This window comes from Ochotona curzoniae, unplaced genomic scaffold (genome assembly GCF_017591425.1).
Source record: "Ochotona curzoniae isolate NIBS_2020 unplaced genomic scaffold, NIBS_Ocur_1.0 contig_3819, whole genome shotgun sequence".
Taxonomy (NCBI): Eukaryota; Metazoa; Chordata; class Mammalia; order Lagomorpha; family Ochotonidae; genus Ochotona; species Ochotona curzoniae.
The window spans coordinates 14730549-14753834 of NW_024466004.1; the positions used below are offsets into that span (position 1 = coordinate 14730549).

The 23286-nt window shown below is 36.4% G+C and overlaps 1 protein-coding gene across 1 annotated transcript in view; it reads right to left on the bottom strand.

The window, feature by feature from the left end:
• PKHD1 (PKHD1 ciliary IPT domain containing fibrocystin/polyductin) overlaps positions 1-23286 on the bottom strand; it is a 405478-nt gene that overhangs the window by 26359 nt on the left and 355833 nt on the right. The window contains exons 60-61 of the mRNA XM_040983008.1: positions 11302-12322; positions 1768-1903 (exon numbers count right to left, since the gene is read on the bottom strand). Coding sequence (XP_040838942.1) covers positions 1768-1903; positions 11302-12322 — 1157 coding nt within the window. The remainder of the gene's footprint in view (positions 1-1767; positions 1904-11301; positions 12323-23286) is intronic.

Below are 23286 nucleotides of genomic sequence, written 5' to 3' on the forward strand. Positions count from 1 at the left end.
AGAAGCTTCAGAAAGCATATGTGGAAGAGAAAAAAATTAAGCCCAGGAAAATGATGAATAAGCTTTATTAAGAATAATTAACATTGGGACTGGCACAGTGGCTCAACAGTACCAATCCTCCACCTGCAAGTGCCAGCATCTCATGTAGATACCAGTTTGTGTTCCAGCTGCTCCAGTTCCCAACCAGCTCCCTGTTGGTGGCCTGGGAAAGCAGTGGGGGATGATCCAAGTCCCTGGCACCTGCACCCACATGGGAGACCTAAAAGCTCCTGGTTTCAGATCAGCTCAGCTTCAGCCATTGCAGCCATTAGGGGTGTAAACCAGTGAGTAGAAGATATTTCTGTTCCTGTCTCTCCACTCTGTAACCTGCTTACCAATAAAAATAAATCTTTTTTAAAAGTCATAGGTAAACATTAACTTAATGAGAGAAGAGAAGAGAAATGCATTGTTGTAAGAAAGTTGGATCAAGGCAGAAAAGTGGAGGAGGAAAAGCTAAGTTTTTAAGAGTGGCTTGATGTGGTGAATGTAAATATTGAAGGAAAGGCTAAGAGAAGGCAGGAGAGAGACGGATGAATGGCAGAGTAGATTAAACTAGCACATTTTCCTATGCAGAGCTCAGCTTCATGGGATCCTTTCATTCTGTCGATGTGTCAGAGGATGTATTTTAAGAAGAGAAATCTGATTATTAGATCACATTTTATAGTTTTGTCATAAAAATCCTAAATAAAGAAAAGATAATATAGAGTCCTGGGGTGTAGAGCCTGAAATTAGAATAAAGCATAGAAGCCAGTGACTGTGGAAGACAAATGCCACACGTTCTCCATTATAAGTAGAGGTTAAAATTAAGCTGATCTGAAAAGAGAATAGTAATTACTAGACAGAAGGAAAAAAGAGCAGTGGAGATAGAAGGAAGTTGGGCAAGAGGTGTCAAATTAGAGTTAGGTGGAAGAAATAAGTTCTGATGTTCTGTAGCACAATGGGGGTGGCTATTCTTCACAATAAGATATAAAATATGCTCTAAACAGAGGGAAAAAGCTAGAAAGCTTTAATGATAAAGAGAAAGAAATGCTAATTACCTGGAGTTAATGAGTACACACATTATACATATGTGTGAAATATCACAGTGTACCCCAGAAATAGGTACATTATTTTACTGTGATCAAATTAGTTTTAACTGCTTAAGGAACTGGAATATGAACTATTTGAATTGGATACTGCATAAATATGGTATATACATGTTGAAACATAATAGTGTACCACCACAAGATCTGCAATAAAAATCTAAAATGAAGGAGAGAAAATTAAGGCAATACTAAAAATCATTAAAAAGGATTCAAGCAAGAAGCCTCTTGCTGATAGTTGATTTAGTTTCATCTAAAAAAGATAATTCAAAGCAACAGAACTGCAGCGCTTAGGCGCCTTCATATGTTCTTTCATCAGCAAAGCAAGAGATTTCTTCAGATGTCGACACACTTTTTGAGAAGGCTCGATTTCAGAAAAAAATATGAGATATCTACTTCAAAATGCTGTGCAAGTAAAACAATCAGAACTTCATATTTTACCCTTGATCAAATTCTGAATGTTCACAGAAACTGGAAGGAAGGTAGTTGCAAACTTGAAGGAAGAGCATAGAAATAGTGAAAAGTTGCAGTGATTTTCACACAGTAGGCCCTTTGGAAATACCTGTTGATGATGATTAAAGCCAAACTACTGACTAAATGCAACATGGTATCAGCTCAGGAAAGCTTGTTCCTCATGAAAATTTACCTGCTCATCCACAAAAATGAGTTTTGGTTGCACAGGAAGCTCTTTTCCCACTTCTCCATCTGAAGGCTGGACCAGGACTACGAGAGCAGAGGGCCTAACATATATAACGTTCTTACTTTTAAAGATGCTTGCATTTCTGGAAGACAGAAAAATCAACAGAATGTCTGCAATGAAGCTCAAATACCACTGTAGTCACTTTCTCCATAACATTCATCCAGGTCAGCCAGCAAAAAAGATTCACCTTTGCCTATGTTACATGGGAGTAACTCTATGCCAAAAATTTTATTATTTCTGAAATGTTTGTTTAGCCATAATTTTTAATAAATGCATGGAATTAGAGGAAGTAGTTCTGAATTTATTATTTTTTTGAATCATGACCAGCCTCCCTCCCACCCCATGCCTCAACACTGAAAACCAAACAAGCCGCAGTGAAGGAATTGCTCAGATTATCATATGTAAAGGGCAGCAATGTGTTCAATACTGAGCTATTAAATCAGCTCTAGCCCCCAAATGCCTTGATCGCTAATGTGTTACAATGATAAAACCTCCAGTCCTGGTTGATTTCAAGAAATCAAGATACCATCAGTAGGTACAATATGGAAGGGATGCCCAAGAGCAAATGTCAGTACACCACTATTTTACACAGCATGGTTTGTTTAATCCTTTATAACACACTTTCCTGTTATATTTCCCTAGTGTGCCTGCAATAAAGAGGTTCAATAACTGTGGCACCAGTTGATCAACTTATTTTAATTTCATAAAGCACTTGGGTAAATAGTGCAATTTATCAGGTACTTAAAGAACACAACATATGGGACCGGCACGATTGCGCAGTGGTTAAGGTCCTCGCCTTGCATGCCCGGGATCCCATATGGGCACCGATTCTAATCCCGGCAGCCCCGCTTCCCATCCAGCTCCCTGCTTGTGGCCTGGGAAAGCAGCCAAGGACGGCCCAAAGCTTTGGGACCCTGCACCAGTGTGGGAGACCCAGAAGAAGCTCCTGGCTTCGGATTGGCTCAGCTCCAGCTGTTGCAGCTGCCTGAGGAGTGATTCATTGGAGGGAAGATCTTCCTCTCTGTCTCTCCTCTCTGTATATCTGCCTTTCCAATAAAAACAAAATAAATCTTTAAAAAAAACACAACATATGAAAACTCACTTTGTTATTAAAATGATACTATAAGGTAGGCCCTGTTATATATTAAGTAACTGAGTTCCAAGCAGGCTTATGTAACTTGCTAAGCCATTAGAAAGCATTAAATAGTGTCTGGAGTGGTTAGCAAATGAACTATATTGTCTCTCAACTCATTCCAGTATATTAATTGCTCTTTTAATTTAGCAATAAAGTGGGATACATCTAAAATAGATAATTTGTAACACTTGAAAATACCTCATACCTGGAGTTTGCATTTTTGGTGATGGAGCTAGCTTTATTAAAAGAACATTCTGCACTTATGTTTCCATTAATTCCACCAAAAATTACATATCATGCCATAGATTTGGCATTTTAATCGATATCCTAACATAAAGTATCCTTTGGTGAGTTAGCTTTTAAATAACCTGTTGCATACATAACAAGGCTTTTCTTTAAATAAACAAATTAATTAAAATGAGGTTGGGAGATTGGTCTAGCAATTAAGACAGCAGCATCTCCTATTGTAGTGCCTGGGTTTATTAATTCCCTGTATTAGTACTGCTGATTCAGATCTTTGAAATCTAGGGGTCTCAATTTTTGCCTCTTGTCCCAAGAGGTTACAAGAAAGAGTGGATGATCTCTCTCTCTCTGTTTTTTCTTTTCTCTCCATTGCTCTGTGGCTGTACTTAAATGAACATGTAAACGTAGCTTATCTTTCACCTTTTCTAATGCTCATGAGGCAATTGTCCTATTAACAAAACTTTCCCTCCCCTGTGCAAGTATGAGAGGGAGAAGAATTTGTTTATCGTAGGAGGGTTCTCAAGAGGTAAATGTGAAGATTGGTCCCCAAAATAGCAGAAGAGGAAATCTAATGGGGCACTGTACATTCCATTGGAAGCAACTGCCCTCTACCTGGGAATCCTAGGAATGGTGGGCTGAATGAGAGTATGCAACCCCAAAACTCCCTTTGGTCATGCACTAGCTAAGGCTTTGGACCTGCATGCTGGAATTGCTGCCTTGGGATCCAGCACAGGCTAGCCCAATCATCACTTTCTTTGTACAGCATAAGGGGCAGGGCTCCTTTGATTTTGTAAAGGGAGCAGTTTAAGCCACATTTTTAACAACTCATGTTATTATTTTTATTTTCTTTAGATTCCAGATCACTGAACAATTTTAACACTGCTATCTGATCCTACTTCTACCTTATTCTATTCCTTAAACTCTTTCTGATGAGGGATGGCAGCAAGCAGTCTAAATTAAAGAAACCAAAGGCCATCATCAAAGAGTCTGATGTAAGTACACTGCTGTCCAGAAAGGCGGGAATGGGAACTAGCCATCTGAACATTGCAGAAAGGCCTGTCCCTGATATACTTTAAGGTTTATTGTGAGCAAACATCTCTTATTAAATGTAAACAGCCTCTCACTGGAGGTCAGAGACTTGCTGCTACAGCATATCCCAAGGTAATACCACTTTAAGCTCCACATAAACTCTTAAGCAGTTTCTATCCTAAAACCTGACCGTAGGTGGTACAGTTTTTTACGATATGTTATAATAGTGCAATAAATCTGTTAGCTTAAAATCGAATCTCCGTGGCCTTTTAGAGAAATCATCATTAAATGCAGGGTCCTGTTAATGATGCCATCCAAGTGAAATTGTTTAATCTGCTAAGGGGGTGAAAGGTCACCAAATGAATTTTTTATAATACATCAACTTGACACGCAATAGGGAAAACTGTAATAGATAAAAGCAAAGGAAAAGGGCACTGTCTTCTTCTGATAGGTCAATAGCAGCCAAGAGAGTCACTCATCCACTTTCCTTTCACAATAGGGCTCCTTTTGCATTTAATATGGACACCCAATTAATACCTCAGCACCACAGACAACCTCATTTTAGGTGACTTATAGCAATTTCTCCCCCTTCCCTGAAATGAAAGTGATCACAATACATCATAGCATTGTGTGAATTAACGTTAATTGATTCAAGTTACCAAGCAATGATGGGCCACTTATATAATCTAGGCGTTATTGGGTGCTAGGAGGAATAGAAGGAAGATTAGATTCCAGTGTCCGTTGCTGTGACGACGGGAGTCACCTGACACCTTGTTAGACAGTTGTAAGGTTCTATTGCTGGCCCCAGTGGGGTCGTCAGTAAACTGGAGTGATGTCCAAACATCATTACACGCTGCTCCAATATTAAAGCAAAGGGATTAGCAACTTATTGCAAGCAACCTGGATTTGTCATTGTGCTGTCGTTATCCAATTTCCAACAGCTAATGTGACTGTAGCCTGCAGGCAGAAGGACCTACAGCCAAACTTTAAAAAATAGGAAGGAAAGTTCTCTCCATCCCTCCCAGTTTTAACCACTTTTTAACAGCTTCCAATACCCAGTCAAGTATGTGGAAGAATTTTTTTTTTCTTTCCTCTCATGCTTAAAAGCAAGCTAACAGAGAAAATTCAAGAGAACACAGAAATTTCACAACTCATGACTATTCACTCTAGATCTTATTATTTAATGCACTAGATCAGAAATATTTGCTCTATGGAACACAGATTTTTTTCCATCTTATGACAAACCCAGCAAACTGATGAGCAAGCAAATGCTATTGGTGAAAACTGACACTGAGCAAAATCTACCGTGGTGGATGAATGGGCTGGGGCGAGGAGAGAGCCAAGACACTCTCTCCTTAAAACTAGGAAGTCTTTGGTAAAAGTCCCTTGGAGTATGAATAAGTGCTTCCAGGCGTCATGAGCATTTTCTCTCTTGTTTTAAATAGGCTAGATAAACAGAATAGTTTATATATATTAAAAATGAACTTAAAGTCTGGATGAGGGTGGGCTTTTGTTCTGGCAGTTGGGATGCTACTTAGTATACCTCTACACCATACTGGGTGTCTGAGTTCCAATCACAGCTCCGCTCTTGATTCCAGGTTCCTTCTAATGGACATTCTGGGAGGCAACAAGAGATGGCTCAAATAAATGACTTCTTGTCTCCCACACAGGAGCCTGGATTCAGTGCCAGCCTATGCAGTAGTGAATCAACATATGTGATCATCTCTCTTCCTCTCCCTCTTACAATTAACAAATAAGTAGGCAGGTAGTAATTAAATAGTAAAGGCTTGGTAGTTCTGTACCCTGAGAGAAAAAAGTACTTTTTCTAGTCAAGTCCATTTAGTAAGCATATAAACTCCCTCACTGCATGCAAACTTTTCTAGGGTACTGTAGGATATGTAAAGATAAATAAAATCTCAAACCTCTGAGGCTCAAAAATGCACTTCTGTTTAAGTTTTATAAGACAAAAGTTTAATTTCTTGGCTATCCTCTTGAATTAATGCATACCATTTGATTGAGCCTACAGGATCTGTTTGCTCTTGATTCAACCTATCCAGGTTCCCTAAGTGGCTCTGCCATCTCAGGATTAAAATTGCTTATTCTGACATGACAGTTTACTTCTGGTACTACAGCCTAGTGGTCATAACCTTGGCATATTGGAAGCACTCAATACACGTCATTGTAGAAACAGTTTTCTACTTCATGCATTTCATGTGCTTTTGATTCACTAAATACATTTGGAAAATAAGCATCAATTTTTTTTTTTTTAGCCAGCATTCAGGTTTTGGTACACATCTCAACCAGTGTGCTTAATAATCCATCGCAATACTCAAGAGTAAACTCTTGTGAAATCGTTGGAATGTACTGGTTTAATCTGTGATTTGAGTGACCCCAGGTATAGGTTACAGTGTGACAGAAGTACATAAAGACACAGAAGTATAAGTAAAGTTTGCTTTATAATTAAAAGCAAAATTTTAAAGAGAGCCAAACCTAAGCATTTTAATTGGTAAATCATTTAAAATACTTTTCTATAAAAATAAAAATGGTATGAATAGTATATAAAATAGAATAACTCAATGTTTTTTAAAGATTCTGTGCAAGATATTCACAAGACTCTTTATACTGAGCAACTGCACTCAGAATCAGAGATTTTTGTTTACAGAGTATGCTCAGGAAATAGAAGTCATTCAGATGAAAGGCACTCAGTACAATACATGGATGAAACACATAAGAGAAATGATTGACTATATTTTACTATTTGAAATCAACATTGAGTGATCATTTCTTGTAAATATTGATGCGCTTAAATACTGTGGGAATATAATATTAAGGTGAAAGTCTGACCACACAAGAAATATTTATAAAGATAAAAAATATTCAGTTCAATGAAAAATGAGCTAAATGGTGAAGCAAGTCCAGTTAAAAAATAGGGAATGAGATTTAATGGAATATATTCTCAATAAGTGGTTGAGTAAATGATGTCTTCTTCCGAGATAAATTTCAAATCTCTAGGTTTTCATTGGAGTCATATAATATCTTGTACATAACAATTGCTTAATATTAAGGGGATAAAAGCATTCAAATGTAAGCTGTCATGATTTGATTATACTTACCTAGCACTTCATCATATGCATACATAAATCTTAAATTATTTGATTTTGAAGTGTTGTGGTTCAATTTGGGAATTAGAAATACATGTGCATGGATGCAGCTATGTCAACAGCAACAATAGATAATAATTAAGATCATGTTCACAAGGAAAATAGCAGAAAAAACATAAAGCATAGAGCAAGAATTGAAGATTTAGTGGCCTGGGACCATTTAGTGTAAGAACAATAGTCCCCAAGGGCATAACTGTGGAAAGAGGGCTGTGAAATAAATGATAGCTTAAATGATTATGAATCATCAATAAAGATTTGAATGGTCTGCATATATCCCATTTAATAAGGCTAACTACTATGTAACTGAATTTTTTTTCTTAAGATGTGAAGACATTGGAAAATGCTGCTGATTAAGGATTAATTTTAATTATAGAAAGAACTTGTTTGTGTACAATGTTTTATTCTCCCACAGAGACATATGCATGAAATATTATTATAATTTTACTGTTGAGACAAACAAAATAGTAAAAGGAAAACAGTGGTATACAGATATTCTTTGATTATAAAGTTTTGGGTTCCTTCCAGAAGGAAGGAGAAGCTGGCAATTAAGAATCTCTTCCAGGAAGAACAATTTGCCAGTCCTCAGAAGGATATTCTTCCATTTTAACGGAGAGATTCTACCTCTGTGTGCTCCAAACAAGTGTTTCCTGAAAAGCAGGTACTCAGGTAATACAAGGAAGATGAAGAGGGAAGACAGTCAATGGAATTTAGTGCCAACAGGTTTGTGTAACTCACTAAATTTCCTAGTTTTCTTCTATATCCCAAGTTTGCTTGACTGGGTGCTCTACATCTGAGCAGAGGGATCTAAAAATCCATTAATGCGATAAGCACGCACACACATACACAATTATACGCACACCGGCTTTCCTGCAGTTTTACGTTCACTCTCACTCTAACAGTTTGCAGGGACAGGGTTCATGGCAATGTCTGCAATAAAATAATGTTTGTGAGATAACAGTGATTTTCTATTGCCGTATAGCAAATTGCTAAAATGTTACTAGCTCAAAATAGCAAATATTTTATGCACAAGCGATGCGTCAGGAGTCCAGATAAGACAGAGTGCTTGTGTTCACTGCTAGTGCAGAGCTTGTCAGAAAGAATCATCCTCCAAATTCTTTCAGGATGTTGACACAATTCTTTCCTTCTTGGTATAGAATTAAGATCCCACTTCCTTGCTTGCTGGCCACCAACTGTCATTCTCTACTTATATAGCTTCCTTCTGTTACTTACTTTGTTATACCTCTTGCAACTTAAAAGCTGTGGTAATAATATGCTTCTCATGTTTTGGAACTTCCCATCTTCCTTTTCTTCTTTATTATACCACAGCAGAAGAAAGGTAATGTATAGGCCCGGTGTAATGCCCAAGCAGCTAAAGTCCTTGCCTTGAACATGCCGGGATCCCATATGGGCTCTGATTCTAATCCTGGCAGCTCCACTTCCCATCCAGCTCCCTGCTTGTGGCCTGGGAAGCAGTCAAGGATGGTCCAAAGCCGTGGGGTCCTGCACCACCATGGGAAACCTGGAGGAAGTTCCTGGTTTCAGATCAGCACAGTTCTGGGCATTGTGGTCACTTGGGGAATGAATCATCAGGCAGAAGATATTCCTCTCTGTCTCTCCTCCTCTCTGTATATCAGACTTCGCAATAAAAGTAAATTTTTTTTGAAAAAAAAAAAAAGGTAATGTACCTGATTGAGCCAACTTGGAAAGCCCAGGATGTTCTCCCTTCCTGGAATGAACTGTGTTAAGATATCACAGAATATCTTAACATATTGATAGGTTCAAGAGATGACAAAGACACAACTTTGGATGGCAGCCTGTGATTCTGTAAATCACAACAGTTTTGGCATCTCAATAGCTAATATTCTATAGGAGACACATATTTAATTTTACTAAATGGCAAAGTAAATTATTTAGATATTTTTTCTAGTATGGGACTTGATGAGGCAAGAAAATTAAAAATATTAAGGAGAGAATGACTTTCGAAAGAGCACAAGGACTTAAAGGGAAGGCAAGCAATGCAGAAATTGTCCTTCCAAGAGAAGACAAATAGAAGACAATGTATACAAACAGTAGCCTCTTGGGGAAATCCTAGTTTAACAAGGACGTGTGTGTGTGTGTGTGTGTGTGTGTGTGTGTGTGTGTCTCCCTCTCTGCATTCCTTGTTCCCTCCTTCCCTCTCTCTCACTTTCTCTTTCATCTCCACTGTAGTTACCTCCTAAACATTAAAAATTTAAAAACATATAGGAGTTCAGAAAATAAATGACAACACAGGTCAATGACATTTTCAAAGCATAGGAAACAGTGGAAGGATATAGCAAGCTGCCAGTCAAGACCATGAGAGGACAAGCCACTCTGTATTAATTCACTTAAAAGTTGGTGATAAGTCCATTTCTCTATGCACTAAAGAAGTTAGCAACTTGCTAAAAGTAGCCAGTATTACCCTGGAAGTGTACCTAATATAATCTGAATGTATTGAACTAAATGCAACCCCATATATGCTTCAGAAGAAACCCTTTCTTATCTTTCAAAGATTCACTGTGCTATTTGTCAAGAAAATCTCTGTGAAAATTTTAGAGAAATAGATGGCAAATATAACACATCACAAAAGAAAATTAGTGCTGTAACATATATGTTCAGTACTAAATCAGAAATATCTAAGTCAAAAGTGAACATATGTGAAATATAAAGATTATTTCTTCTCTGCAGTTGTCTTGCCTCTCCATAATAAGATGATATCCCTAACATGCGTGAGTGTCCCAAACCCACTCGCCACACTCTTTCATATACATAGATTGCTTTAACTTGTTGACTTTCTTTCATTCTGTTCAAAAGCCTAGATATTCACTGAATATTTTATAATACTACAAAATGTTAAAAGCTAGTAATTTTTGGAAAATGATTTTTAGGAAGTCAGTACTGTAAAAAGTAAATAAAATTAAGCAATGGGTACACATACATGCAATGTAGGACTAGGACTTAAATAGGATCTAATCAAAATGGGCTTTATAAAAGGAAAAGAAAATCACACACAAATATGTTAAGATGTATTATCTGCATCTTTTTTCAGAATCTGAATTTTCATGCCACTAAGCATAATATCATGATATCTTTAACATGATGAGGATTTGGTTGTTGGAAAAAACGTGTTAAGATTCAACAGAATGTGAGAAATTATGAACTGCAAGTATTTTCTAAATTCTAAAGTATTAAAACTAGTTAAGATTAAGATGGAGAGAAAATTATTTGACTTCCCTTTCATCTTTTGTATGTTTTAATACAGGGTAGAAAAGATGAACACCTACCTCCCAAGAGGGGGAAAATATAATATAAAAACCTAATTACACTTTGATTTCAGTGTTCCTCTGTATGTAGACATGTAATCAGTGTTAGTCAAATTTGCCCTAAACCATAAAAACACATCTTTTGGTTCTGCTTTAATTTCAGTTCTAGTGAATCCTGTATTTTTTGGAGATTGATATAAACTAGTAATTACTATCTATTAAATTTGAGTTCCTTATTTATTAGCATTACCACAGAAGAAAGAGCAGTAACAAATATTTGCTCCATTTCAGCAACCCTAGACCTAGTAATACAACATACATTTGTTTTTTGCATAAACAAATGAATAAAGCAAATTGCTTCAGAGTTTCTTCCTATATGCTTTTTACTTTAAGATATCAGAACACAATGTCTTTCCCACCTGGAAATAAAACTGTCATGAGGTTGTCAGTTTAAGAAACAATGCAAAAGTTAATAACTTAAGTATCCAAATGGCTCTGAATGCTTTTTCTTATCTTTAAAAAAAGGGCAAGTAATAAGATTCAGTGTACATAGATCAACCTTTACAATATATATATATATTAATATTTACTAAAAAAAATCAGTCCTCATTTTGATTATAATTCTACTTACCCATAGCCAATGACTTCCTTTGACTGAGTAACAAGTAAGGCCCCTATAGTCGTATTCAGAACATTGTTTAACACTCCAGTCTGTTGAGCAATAATGAGTTGGTCACTCAAATTCTGTAGTTTGTTTCTTGACAAAGAAGGAAACAGGCCAGTATCCCACACAGTTGGAAGATCGCCAATTTCAATAACAATCACTGTTGAGACCACCTCTCCTGTTGGTGGTACTGAGGCCCAGGGTGATGAGTTCAATTCCATCATAAGAGGTCTGCGTTGACCAACTCTGACATAATGGTTTGTACAAGCCACAGTTGGGCAATTGCGTCTTCTTTTTGCTGCAATGTCAGCTATGGTTTCTAAGGTTTCTTCATTGCCAGATATCTTATGAACAACTCTGATTTGATTTTTGCTGATATGTAAAAAGTCAGTCAGTTTTTCAAGCATTAATACTTCCCAACTGTTTTCTACCACTGCAGACCTCACAGTGAAAGCCAAATGAATGGAAACACCTGAATGTATTTCAACAGGCTCCTCTCCTTGTAGGACAATATACAAAAAGTTATCCATAATGTTGAAATAGTTGGTACCTATGGTCTCATTCAACAATGAGGAATCTGATTTAATGAAAGTTGGTGGAATAAAAGTTCCCTGTAAGAAAACTTGGGGACTCTGGAGCTCATGGTAAAATATAGCCAAGAGAAGCTTGGAGTAACTTTTGTTCCCCAAGAGATAAAACTGCAAAATTGGAGGAGTCTGATCCATGAAACAGACCTTGGTCAGTTGCTCAGTGGGTAAAATGGAATAGAAAGTTGATGCAGACCTAGAACTGGAACAGGGGGTGTTGGCATTTGCACTAGTGAAGGTGTCAACAAAGCCATTAGTTATAGACACAACTGGATAGAATTTTTGGATTGAGGAAGACACATCAACATTGTCAAGGACTAGGACTACTTGGTCTGTTTCCTTGCAGATGAAGCCTTGTATCAGTGAATGGTATGTGCACTTCTTCTTCTCTCTAAATGTACCTATAACATAAAGAAAAGATAAATGAGTGACCTACAACTCACATTTTCTCAAACTTATATTTAACATTTTAAAAATTAAATACCATATAAAAATGTATATATCCATGGAGTACAATGTGGTATTTCATTGCACATGTACTTTTTGTGATGTCCAATCACAGCAGATACATAATCTCTCCAATTATTTAACATTTACTTATAAGGATAACATACAAAATCCTACATTTCAGGTTTTAATAGGAATATACATAGTAGATTAATATCATCTATAGTTACTCTGCTGTGCAATAGAAGCTTCTCATTCTAATCCAGCTACAACACAGTACCCATGTTTCAACCTTTAATTCATCACTCCAGCCATTACCTGCAACCTCAACAGACATTTACCAAATATGTCAGTGTGCTAGATAATGCCTATACAAAGACATCTGGAACAAAATCTAAAAGTCACATCTATAACAGTTGTTAAATGTACATAGATGTTGCTGTCAAGGTAACAGCCAGCTTCATGTCCATGAGTGTCCCTTGAGTTTCCATTTTACAGCCAGCCTTGCATCCCTCTTTCTATCACACTGCTATACCCACAGCAACCTCTCCTTTGCTCACCTGTAATTTTGTCACTTTAAGAATGCTGTATAAATGGAATCACATGGTCTATAACTTGTGGGGATGGATTTCTTCCCCCATCAGCATAATTCTATGGAGAATCATCCAGGTTGTTGTGTGTAGCAATAGTTTATCTCTTACTGTAGTTAACTAGCCCTCCATGCACAGATGTACCATATATGATGTAATTATTCACTCATTGCAGGACATTCAAGCTGTTGCCAGTTGGGGCTGTCATGGATAAAGCTACTATATAAACATTCGCATCCAGGTTTTTGTGTGAGTGTAAGTCTCCTTCTCTCTGGGATAAATGTACAGCAGTGTAGTAACAGAAACGCATGATGATTATACATTGGCCTTCGAAAGGTGCTGCCAGCCTTGTCCATCATATGTGAACCACTGTGCATCCCCACCAACAATGTTTGAATGATGTGGTTTATCACTAACATTTGGTGTGGTCACTCATAATTATTTTAAGATACTCTGATGAGTGTGTAGTGATAGATTATTGTGATTTTGATTTGCTTTTCTCTAATGGGTAATGATGTTAATAAAACATATTTACTATAAAAATGCAAATATTACATGATGCAATTTATAGCTCACAATTGAGAAAATAGGTAAGTATAATATATAGACAACTAGAAGAATTAAGACAAAGGAAAAATAACACAGATTCTGAAGAAAAAAAATGTTCTTTCCTATTCTTATTTACTCATTAAAACAGAACACCAATTGTCCATCAAATACCAACAGGATATCATTCAATTTAATTTAGTTATGACATCATCTACCCAGAGTTAGACCACGTAACATAGAGTAAAACACAGTTCTACAGGACTACTCCCACTTCAGATGCCTGTGGCAGTCTTCTTACGGCATTCCTGTGCCTCTAATCAACTAGGTAGGAATCAGTGCTCCCCCAACTGTCTTCTTAGTTTTCCTTACTAGAGATTAAGAACCTTGGGAAGCTCTTAACTTATGTATATTCATTTGTTATAAAGGATATTGCAAAAGAAGCAGATAAACATCCAAAGTGAGTCTTCGGAAAGGCATGGGGAAAAGGTAATTGAGATTCCATACTCTCTCTGTGACTCTCCAAGGGCCTCACTGTACAGCCTTCCAGAATTCTCTGATCTGATACTTTTGGTATCATGTGGTGAAACAGACTCAATAACTGGTCATTCATGACCACTTGAGCCTTCAGCCTTTTCTTCACAGAGCAAGTGTGAGACTGAAAGTTCCAACCTCTACTCGTAGAGTTGGATCTGGCAATGACCTACCATCCTGAGGCTATTAGGAATTTACAAGGAGATGTTCAGGAAATTCCAAGAGATGTAAGACCTTTGTGTCAAAATCCTTACAATTCAGGAAATTACAATGGTAGTCTTAGGAGTTCTGTATTAGAAACAAAGGGTTTCCAAGTACTAGAACAAAGGGTTTTCCTAGCACCTGTACCTTAAAGAGTTCTAAATTAACTTGACCTCAAGAATCACTATATCATATTATGATATCACAATGTATTATATCAAGATCTATTATATCACCACTTCACAAAATGGCTCATCTTTTAAACATCAGAATTGAATTTAGCTTCTCTCCACTTAGTATTACTAGCGTAAGACTTTGGAGTTTGCACTCCTGCATGAATTCTGGGAGGAAAATTATAGCAGCCATCATCTCACAAGGTCAATGTATATAAAACATCACATTGTATACATTACATATATACATGTATATAATTTTATATGGTAATTATAATTCATTAGAATTTGAAAAGAATAACGTATATATAATTAAAAAAAAATAATTTAGAAAAAGAAACACAAACCCCAATAAGAAAAAGAAACAATAAACAAGAGAAATGAAGATAAAACAAAAAACAAAACAACAGAGAAGGTGAATCATATGGTTCTTGCAAAAATAAACAAAATTAGTTAAATTCTCAAACAGAATAAAAAAGTTTCAGGATTGAAAGCAGTAGTATGGATACAGATCCTACAAACAATAAGAAACAATTATAGAAAAAAATTATACTAATAAATTCAAAACCAAAGATGAAAAAGAAATGAGAGCCCGAATATACAAAGGTCACATCGTATAGAGCACCAGGACTCAGATCCACAGTCCAGTGTGACAGTGTTAGAAAGTAAACCGACTCTGCAACGACCCTTCTAGAGAATTCCATGATAATCTCTAAAATCAAATGGTCAGAACCATGATTAATAACTGACAGCTTCCCAATTTTTTTTCCAAATGATTTCCTAATTTTGTCCCAGTTTCTAACTCAGAAACAATCATGGAAAACCGAAAAACCGACTACGTGCCCATAACCAAGCCTATAAAATACCCCACTTCTAGGTTGTCTTGCCTGTAGCTACTTCAGGCCAACAGCCTCTAACCAGGCATACTCATTATCCGGAGTGGCTAACACAAGAAAGTGGCTGCTCCCTCACTTGGAGCAAGTTTGTAATAAGAAGCCTTTGCCTATTCTCCTCCTGATGGCCTTTGCTTGCTTAGCCTAAAAGTGAGGGTTTAAAAGAGTTACCTAGCTTGATAAGAATTACAAATAATGGAGAAGAAAATGGCTTTCAGCGATGAGGAGCAATGCTCCTGTGCCAGTTTAAAACATATGAAGGAGGGGAAAATACATAGTAAACAAGCCTCCAAGCCGCAGAATTTTTACTTACTGGGTATTATATACTGCATAGAGCATGGGAAAGCATGAAACCCGAAGCGCGCCTCACAGTGTGAAGGTGTGTCAAAAGGCTTTGAAACCACTATCATCGGGGGTATGGCTAGGGTCTGGGTGAAGCAAAGGATCAAAAAGTGTTATTTGAAGATAAAGAATGTTTCCTGATCCCAACTTCAGAAATCTATACAGCCCTGAGAGTACATCTTGGAGGAAGGCAATAAAAGTCTGAATAAACTCATAAATCCCTTCGGAAAGACATGCATTCTGAAAATAGTATGTCGTGAGTGGTAAACTTTGGAATAGTGACAGAGGCCAGCAAAAACATCAAGCAAATAGTGCATCTCCATACTCTCTTTGAGCAGTATGGAAATTAGGATCTCCCTTCCTCCCTCTTTCCTTTTTTTCCTCAAACCTTTACCTAAAATGTAAGTATTGTAGCATCTCATCATTCATCTTCCTATTTTATCACTAGAATTAATCAATTCTGATGTTTTAATTCAGTGATTAACACTGGAGGAGTTCCCTGGAATTCCAGCGCTGCAAGATGGGTGTAGTCCGAATTGTCCGAGGGCAAACACTATGTGAGAGAGGCTATGGCTACGGGCAGGCAGACCTCACAGTTCAGACCCCTAGCCACAGCCAAGAGGACTTCAATGTGACCAGCTAGGCTAGCCTTACTATGGAGCAGCATTCCACCTTTCCCTCCTCTCTTTTCCTTCACACTTCTCTTATTTGGGGAAGGCTTAGCTTTGTGCAATGATTATCTTTCTCACTTGTTTTTGTCTTTTCTCTTCCCACTTCTCTAAATGGCCTTATCTGCCAGTCACAATTTTGGTGCTCTGCAATTCTGATCACTTTTAAATGAAACCCATGCTGGCTTTGGTAATCATAATGTCATTTACAATTTACCACTAAACACGTTTATTCAGTTAGCAGCACACTGGAGAAAGAGAACTCCATATGAACTCACCGTGAAGGGCCTAATCTGATTATTTCCTCATGAAAATCCAGGCAGGGGTGCTTGTAAGAGGGGGCTGAGAGAAGGAGAAAAAGCCAGGTCTGGCCACAGCTGACTTTGATAATCAATGTGAATAGATAAGTGATACAGCCTGTTAGGGCCGCCGCCCAGGCACCCCAGGGCATTCCTCTCAGAAAGGGAAGAGTGGACAGGACTTAATAAATGCTGAGTGACCACTGACTATTGGCTTGGCATACGCTATTGCATTCAGGATGGACAAGAGCAGTGATAGAGTCCAGAAGCTCTTCCCTAAGTGGGGGAAATTAGATTAAGCAGGTTGTATTTGTGTGAGCACATGTGCACATAAGCACTCGTTTTGTATATACTCCACCGTTCGAAAACGCCCTGGACATACAATGTGCTCCCTCTAGGTTGGAAATCGTAGACCTTAAAGCCAAGACAGGAGGCAAGCTAAGCTTGTGTGGCGGAGCAGAAGGGAGAAGGTGGGTTTGCATGTGTGTGAGTGTGTGTATATATACTCAGGTTGCTTCCAGGGTTCTAACAAATATTAACTTTGTGTCAATATTTGTCCTTCCTGTCGTGAAATGAGGATTTTCCACCTCATTTCACGTTTGAAAAGAAAATATGCCAAAGGGGTTGTATTTGTTAGGGGAAAAAATTAGAAGAAAAGAAAAAAAAAAAAAAACAAAACAAGGAAACAACTTCTAGCTTTTTTTTTTTTTTTTAGAAAAATGGATCAGAGGGAAAGAAAAAAAGTATTTTTAAAATAAATGTTTTGACTCAAAGGCACACGGAATACTTTCATTTCTCCACTTTCAACAAAAGGGGAAAGTGTATATGTTTAAAATTGAATGAAATACATCAACATTAGCAATATTTCCTCAAGGTTAGCATTACAATATCTCAGTAATTTTTTAGCCATTTTGTGATAGATTTCCAAGTTCATGATACAGTGCAGGAAATTTTGACAATAACAAAATATGTAATCACCCACTTAGTTTGAAGAAATGAAAAGAACCTATATTATTTTTCTGTCAAATAATATTTGCACCTGATAATTTCTACTTTAACAGGAATAAATGGCCATAGGTCAAATAAAAAGAAGAGAGGTTAAATTTATCCCCATGTATGTGTGTTGTCATGGACCCCTAGGCTAGAGTAGTGAAACACCAACATTTTAAAACTATGTTGCTAAATACATAAAGCAAGTAGCCAAGATCTTCCAAAAATTATCAAAGACAATATATTTTGCTCGTTTCAAAAACAAAACAAAGTCTGCAATTTTTAGGATGAGGAATCCTGGCACAAAATTATTTTTTAAAACTTTCAAACATAATGGGTCATAGCTGTGCAGTATGTTTATAAAATGAGAATTGAAAGTGATATATTATAAGTAAAAGATTCAATAGAGATAATGGGAAGCAAAACTTCTAATTTGGAGGCTAGAATTAAAGGTTTTTAATGTCTAATGAATGATCATAACACAGTAGTTCTTTGTTATTGTCAGAGAGAAATATGCGCACACATACATTATTATTCTAAGTGATTTAAATGTTATTATTACAAAATACTTACTGTTATAAAAAGCTTGAGAAATCTAAACTTCATTGGATGGGAAAAGCATAACATCTGTTCGATATTTAAGGCCTGGAACCCTCAAAAAGGAGCACATTTCCATATCAGCATTCAGAATTTTTTAGCTGGTGGCACCTGGGAGCATCATCTGCCTCAGAACGACTCTCACTGGGCAAGACAGCATTCTAGCACCTAGTGACTGCTCGGGAGCGGTGGCTTTCAGCACTCGGAAGTCAGGAGAAGCTCATACACAAAGACAATGTGACAAGAACAGGAAGACATTTGATGAACAATTTGGAGATATGAAATGGACAAATGGTTACAAAAAGGTATATCTCCTAACTTTGTGAGAAATGTCATCAGAGTTTTTGTACTTGGGTCTATCTTTCATGGAGATGTATTTCCAAATTAATGTAAGGGAAACGAAAAATCCACATAAAACCAGCCATTGCATGAAACCAAGAATTGCCTAAAAGCCTTTTGTGAAAGGCCCCTCTGTCTGGCTAAGTTCTTTTAGGGGCATTTTGATGTGTCCATTCCCTTTGGATGAAAATGGTTCTTTGAGGGAAAAAAATGACCGAGACATAATAATAAGTGATGGAATTACAATGAAGATGACAGGGGAAGGTCACACGTGTGTACAATATGCTTTTTTCTCTAAATCAACTGACTGCTTCTTATCCTTTTAAATAAAAAGATTATTACGATGGAACTCCATTCAAGCAAATTCCAATAACTTGTATTTTTGTGATTTAGAAATATTTTCTATACAATATTGGCATTGAAAATGTTCTTGTGTTTTTGTTAGTTAGCTGTAATATGACTTCACCTGAACACAGCAGTGGATGTTGTCCAAATTATGATTTTTGTTCTTTGACACTTTATTTTAAAAAATGCAGGCAAATAAGTTCAGGAAAGACAGCCTTGCAAGTGAGAGATCAGGTTTTCAGTCGGACAGGTTTGCATAGCATCCTGTCTTTGCCATTTTCTTGCTGCAAAACCATTTCCTTTCTTTCCAAATCAGGTTTTTATTCATTAAAAAAATTGAAACTTGCACCCAATTCATAGGATGATGGAAAAGGCTAAATGAAATAAAGTATGTGCCAAGTCCCTGGATAGATGGATGTTAATACATGTTGGTTACTGCATTTGTTGTCAATAAAAATATTTATATTTTAAAATAGCTTTAACAAACACATAAAAAAACCTTACTTGTTTATAAGGTACAATGTGATGTTATATTTGTATGCATTATATAATGTCTAATCAGAATATAAATATAATTATCTTCTCAAATATTTAACCTTTATTGTTGGCTGTATTATCATAAAAGAGTATTTTTCTCATAGTCAACACTATGATAGAACAACACTCATCAGTACTATAAGCAAAAAAAAATAAGTATTGTTGGATAATAACAATAATAAATGATGTTGAAAAAGTGAAGATATGGTGAATAATCTCATAAAAGACACAAGAATCTATATTTCTGAAAGTCAGAGACACATGCACATGTATATATATACAAATGGCATAAATGCAAGTGGGAAATGAATTTCTTCTACTAAAGAAAAAACTTGCAAAATACAAGATGATTTTCCTTTCATCTATTCTTACTCTTTTCCCTTCTTTCCCTCTACAATACTCTTCACCCCTTCCCCATTGTCCACCCTTTGTCTCTAACCTTCATATTCTTTTTCTCCTTTTTTAGTAGCAAATCCTGCTTGCCTTCTCTAAGCAAAACGACGTTCATGGTTAGTTTAAAGGCAGGGGAAGCCAATAGTATTCTTATACAATTTGTGGGTCACTTTTTCCCCTGAATGATAAACTGATCACCTTGCCAGCCCTAAGTTTGAAGTGGTGGCAGTAATTTCTGCTGGATGCCAAAACAGAAATGAATGTGACTGTGCCATGCTCTGCTCTGAGCTTTGCCTGTAATGAGATTTGAATGGGAAGCCCCGGACACAATAAATCTGCGCCATATGTGACCATTTCCTGTGTCAGTTCCTTTCTCATAACCAGTAGAGACTTTTTTTCCCCTCTCATGACCCCACACCATGACTCTGAAATCTTTCATGGCTGCTTATGGGCCTCAGGCTTTTTACAGCAGTTGTATAAATAAATGAATTTGACAGCAAACATCATAACAGTTAGCAGTAATGTGTGTTCGCCACAAGTGCCTGTACTACTCACTGGAGAAATGGCAGAGGAAACAGCTTGTTTTGTTACCTAAACAAAAGTAGTTTCATTTGACAAGTGGTGAAAGAATTAGTCAAATAAACTTGAAATCCACTAGGACTATTTTTGCCAATTCTCCCTGCCAGGGAAATGTTCCCAGCTCCACAGTGCCCATGACTCACAGGAGATGAATTTTCCCTCTTTATTCTAAGATAAAGATCTGGTCTGGGAATACAAAACCTTTGACTGATATTTTATATTAATCTTCTTTTCCAGGCAAGACTGTTGCATGGGAACTCAGGTATAGCATCAAGTTCCCAAGAAAGCTAGCAAAAGAAAAGCAAGCAAAACCTATCAGGTGGAAAGGAAGACAGGTGGCAATAAAGAATCAGCTAACTAATCACTTGTAGAAAGCAGACTGAAACAGATAAATGCTTCCTTTCATTTCACGATGTTTTTACTCAAAACAAAAACAAAATCTCTACAGCAAATGACTCCTCAAAGAGAAGGAGCTAGCATTCTTCCTGCATTTCCATAGTTTCTGTAAAATAAACCTGTCTGTATCTTGTGAGTTCACGGATAATTTAGAAAAGGCACAAAATAAAAATAGATTTATCCGACACTATGAGTTGATTGGCATAAGACTCAGGATCTCAGTGTCAATCCTGTTCTCCCAGTCCAGGGATGGTACGACGCAGTATGTCTCACAACTCTTGAGCATTTACATGGACTTGTGTACAAACTGTGTGGGTTCTAACTTAGGCTCTTCTACTCTCTGTATGGTTTTAAGATAGTAAGTTAATCTCACTGTGCCTATAATTCTCCTACATTGCAAAGAGGGAGAAATAATGGTGTTTTATCAAGATCAAAGGGAGGCTGTAGTAATTTTAACAGGTACAGAAAAGTGCCCAGCATATTAATATGTGTTAATTTTATCCCCATTATTTTACTAAATACAGAAACTTGGAAAACAATCTTTTTAGCAACATTATATGATATTTTATATCATTTTATATTTTACCATCTTTTTTTTTTAAGAATTGTGTTGCATTATGTGACACAGTGTTATAGGCACTGGGATTCCCCCCACACCCCTCCCGAACCCTCTCCCCACTTGTTGCATTACCACAGTTCAAATTCAGTTGTGGTTCTTTCATTGGAAGTATTTACCAAGCATAAAGTCCAGTGTTTTATTATCGTAGTGAGTTCAACAATTTCTTGGTGAGACCATCTCTGGTCTGAAGGTAAAGCCGGCAAAGTATCATCCCAATCAATTAAAAGCCCCAATATAACATCAATAACAATTTACAACATTATGGCATTAATTGACATGGTATTGATTAACCAATATGTTAATAGGAAAATGCAGGTTCTTAACTACATACTGTGACTTCTTCATAGATATTTCAATTTTGGTTTATATTCAACCGGGTTCTATATACCTCAAAATGGTCTCTTAAACAAATGCTGATGGGACAACTGGATGATAGTCTGTAGAAACAAGAAGATAGACCCATACCTCTCACCATACACTAAGATCAAATTTAAATGGATAAAAGACTTAAACCTACACCCAGAAACCTTCAATCTTTTGGAAGAAAATATATTTTATCATCTTATATCATATATATATATATGTGTTTGTGTGTATATATATATATACTATACTATATATATATACACACATATTTAACAACTTTATATGATATCCTGATATCAGTACCTAAGCTCGGAATTAAAATTTAAAGCTTCTGGAGAAAAAATAAGACAGTTTCTTCCTTTAAGTCAATAGTTTAGTAATATTCGCAATAAAACACCATCTGGAACTTGAAATATTTTTAGATGATTTTATCCTTCAAAGCGATATATTTTGTTATAGCTCATTAATCACTGATTCTGGAATCTTCCTAAATTCCACAGATATATCACCAGTTGGGAGAAAAAACAATTGAAAGCAGTCAACAACTAATGTATACAGTTCAAAGTACATGTTCTTTCTATTTTTAATTTAATTACAATTGGTTTACAGATATACTTTTCTTATATGGTGCTATACAGAAACTGCCTTAAATTGTAGAAGTCTGTATTAAAGTTAATACAAACAAATATTTCCATTTATACAGTGCATTCTATATACATATATGTGTATGTAACATTTTTTTTTAGTTTCTCTATTCTTACTAACTGAATAATTCACTCAATATCTGTATCTATGGAGAAAAGTCAAACAATGAATTAAACTTCTTACAAATAATCAAACTTAAAACCCTGCTGGTAGTGAGACCAGTATGTGTGTCAATGAAAAATTGACACCATGCTTATAAAACTTCATAAAGCAATGATGAACAAAGAGAAGATAAACTGAAGTTAAAACTGAGTGAGTTGGGAGTTGGAAAGATTGTTGTAAAAAAAATCAAATGCATGATTTCAGTGCAACTCCACTTAGAAAATCTCAGCTGATCATTGCTCCTATGTACAATCTGAACTTCTACATCCAGAAAATTTCTTAGGAATGAGAAAATTAACTTTTTCCCTTAGAAAACTTCACTTTTTTGGAATATCATCTGATAAAATATTTCCCTTGCTACCTCTAAAAAACTTTTCATCATATCTGCTTCTAAGATGCATTTCCTCATTTCCCTTACTATTCCCAAAGATGAAAGTTTACTCATATGAATGACTAGTTATTCACACCAGACACAGACACAAAAGCTTCGTAATATAGAGTTGAGTAGTATCTTCTTTAGCTAGTCAGTACTTTTATTGACTCTTCATTAATAAATGAACAGTCACCTTATTAAATCTATTTTTGAGATAAGGGTGGAGGAATATTAAAAGATAAGCATCCTTACTCAAACACTGTGGTGTTATGAAAAAAAACTGCTTAACTATTTCCTCATTATTTTCTGAGTATCTCTCTGAATACACAAA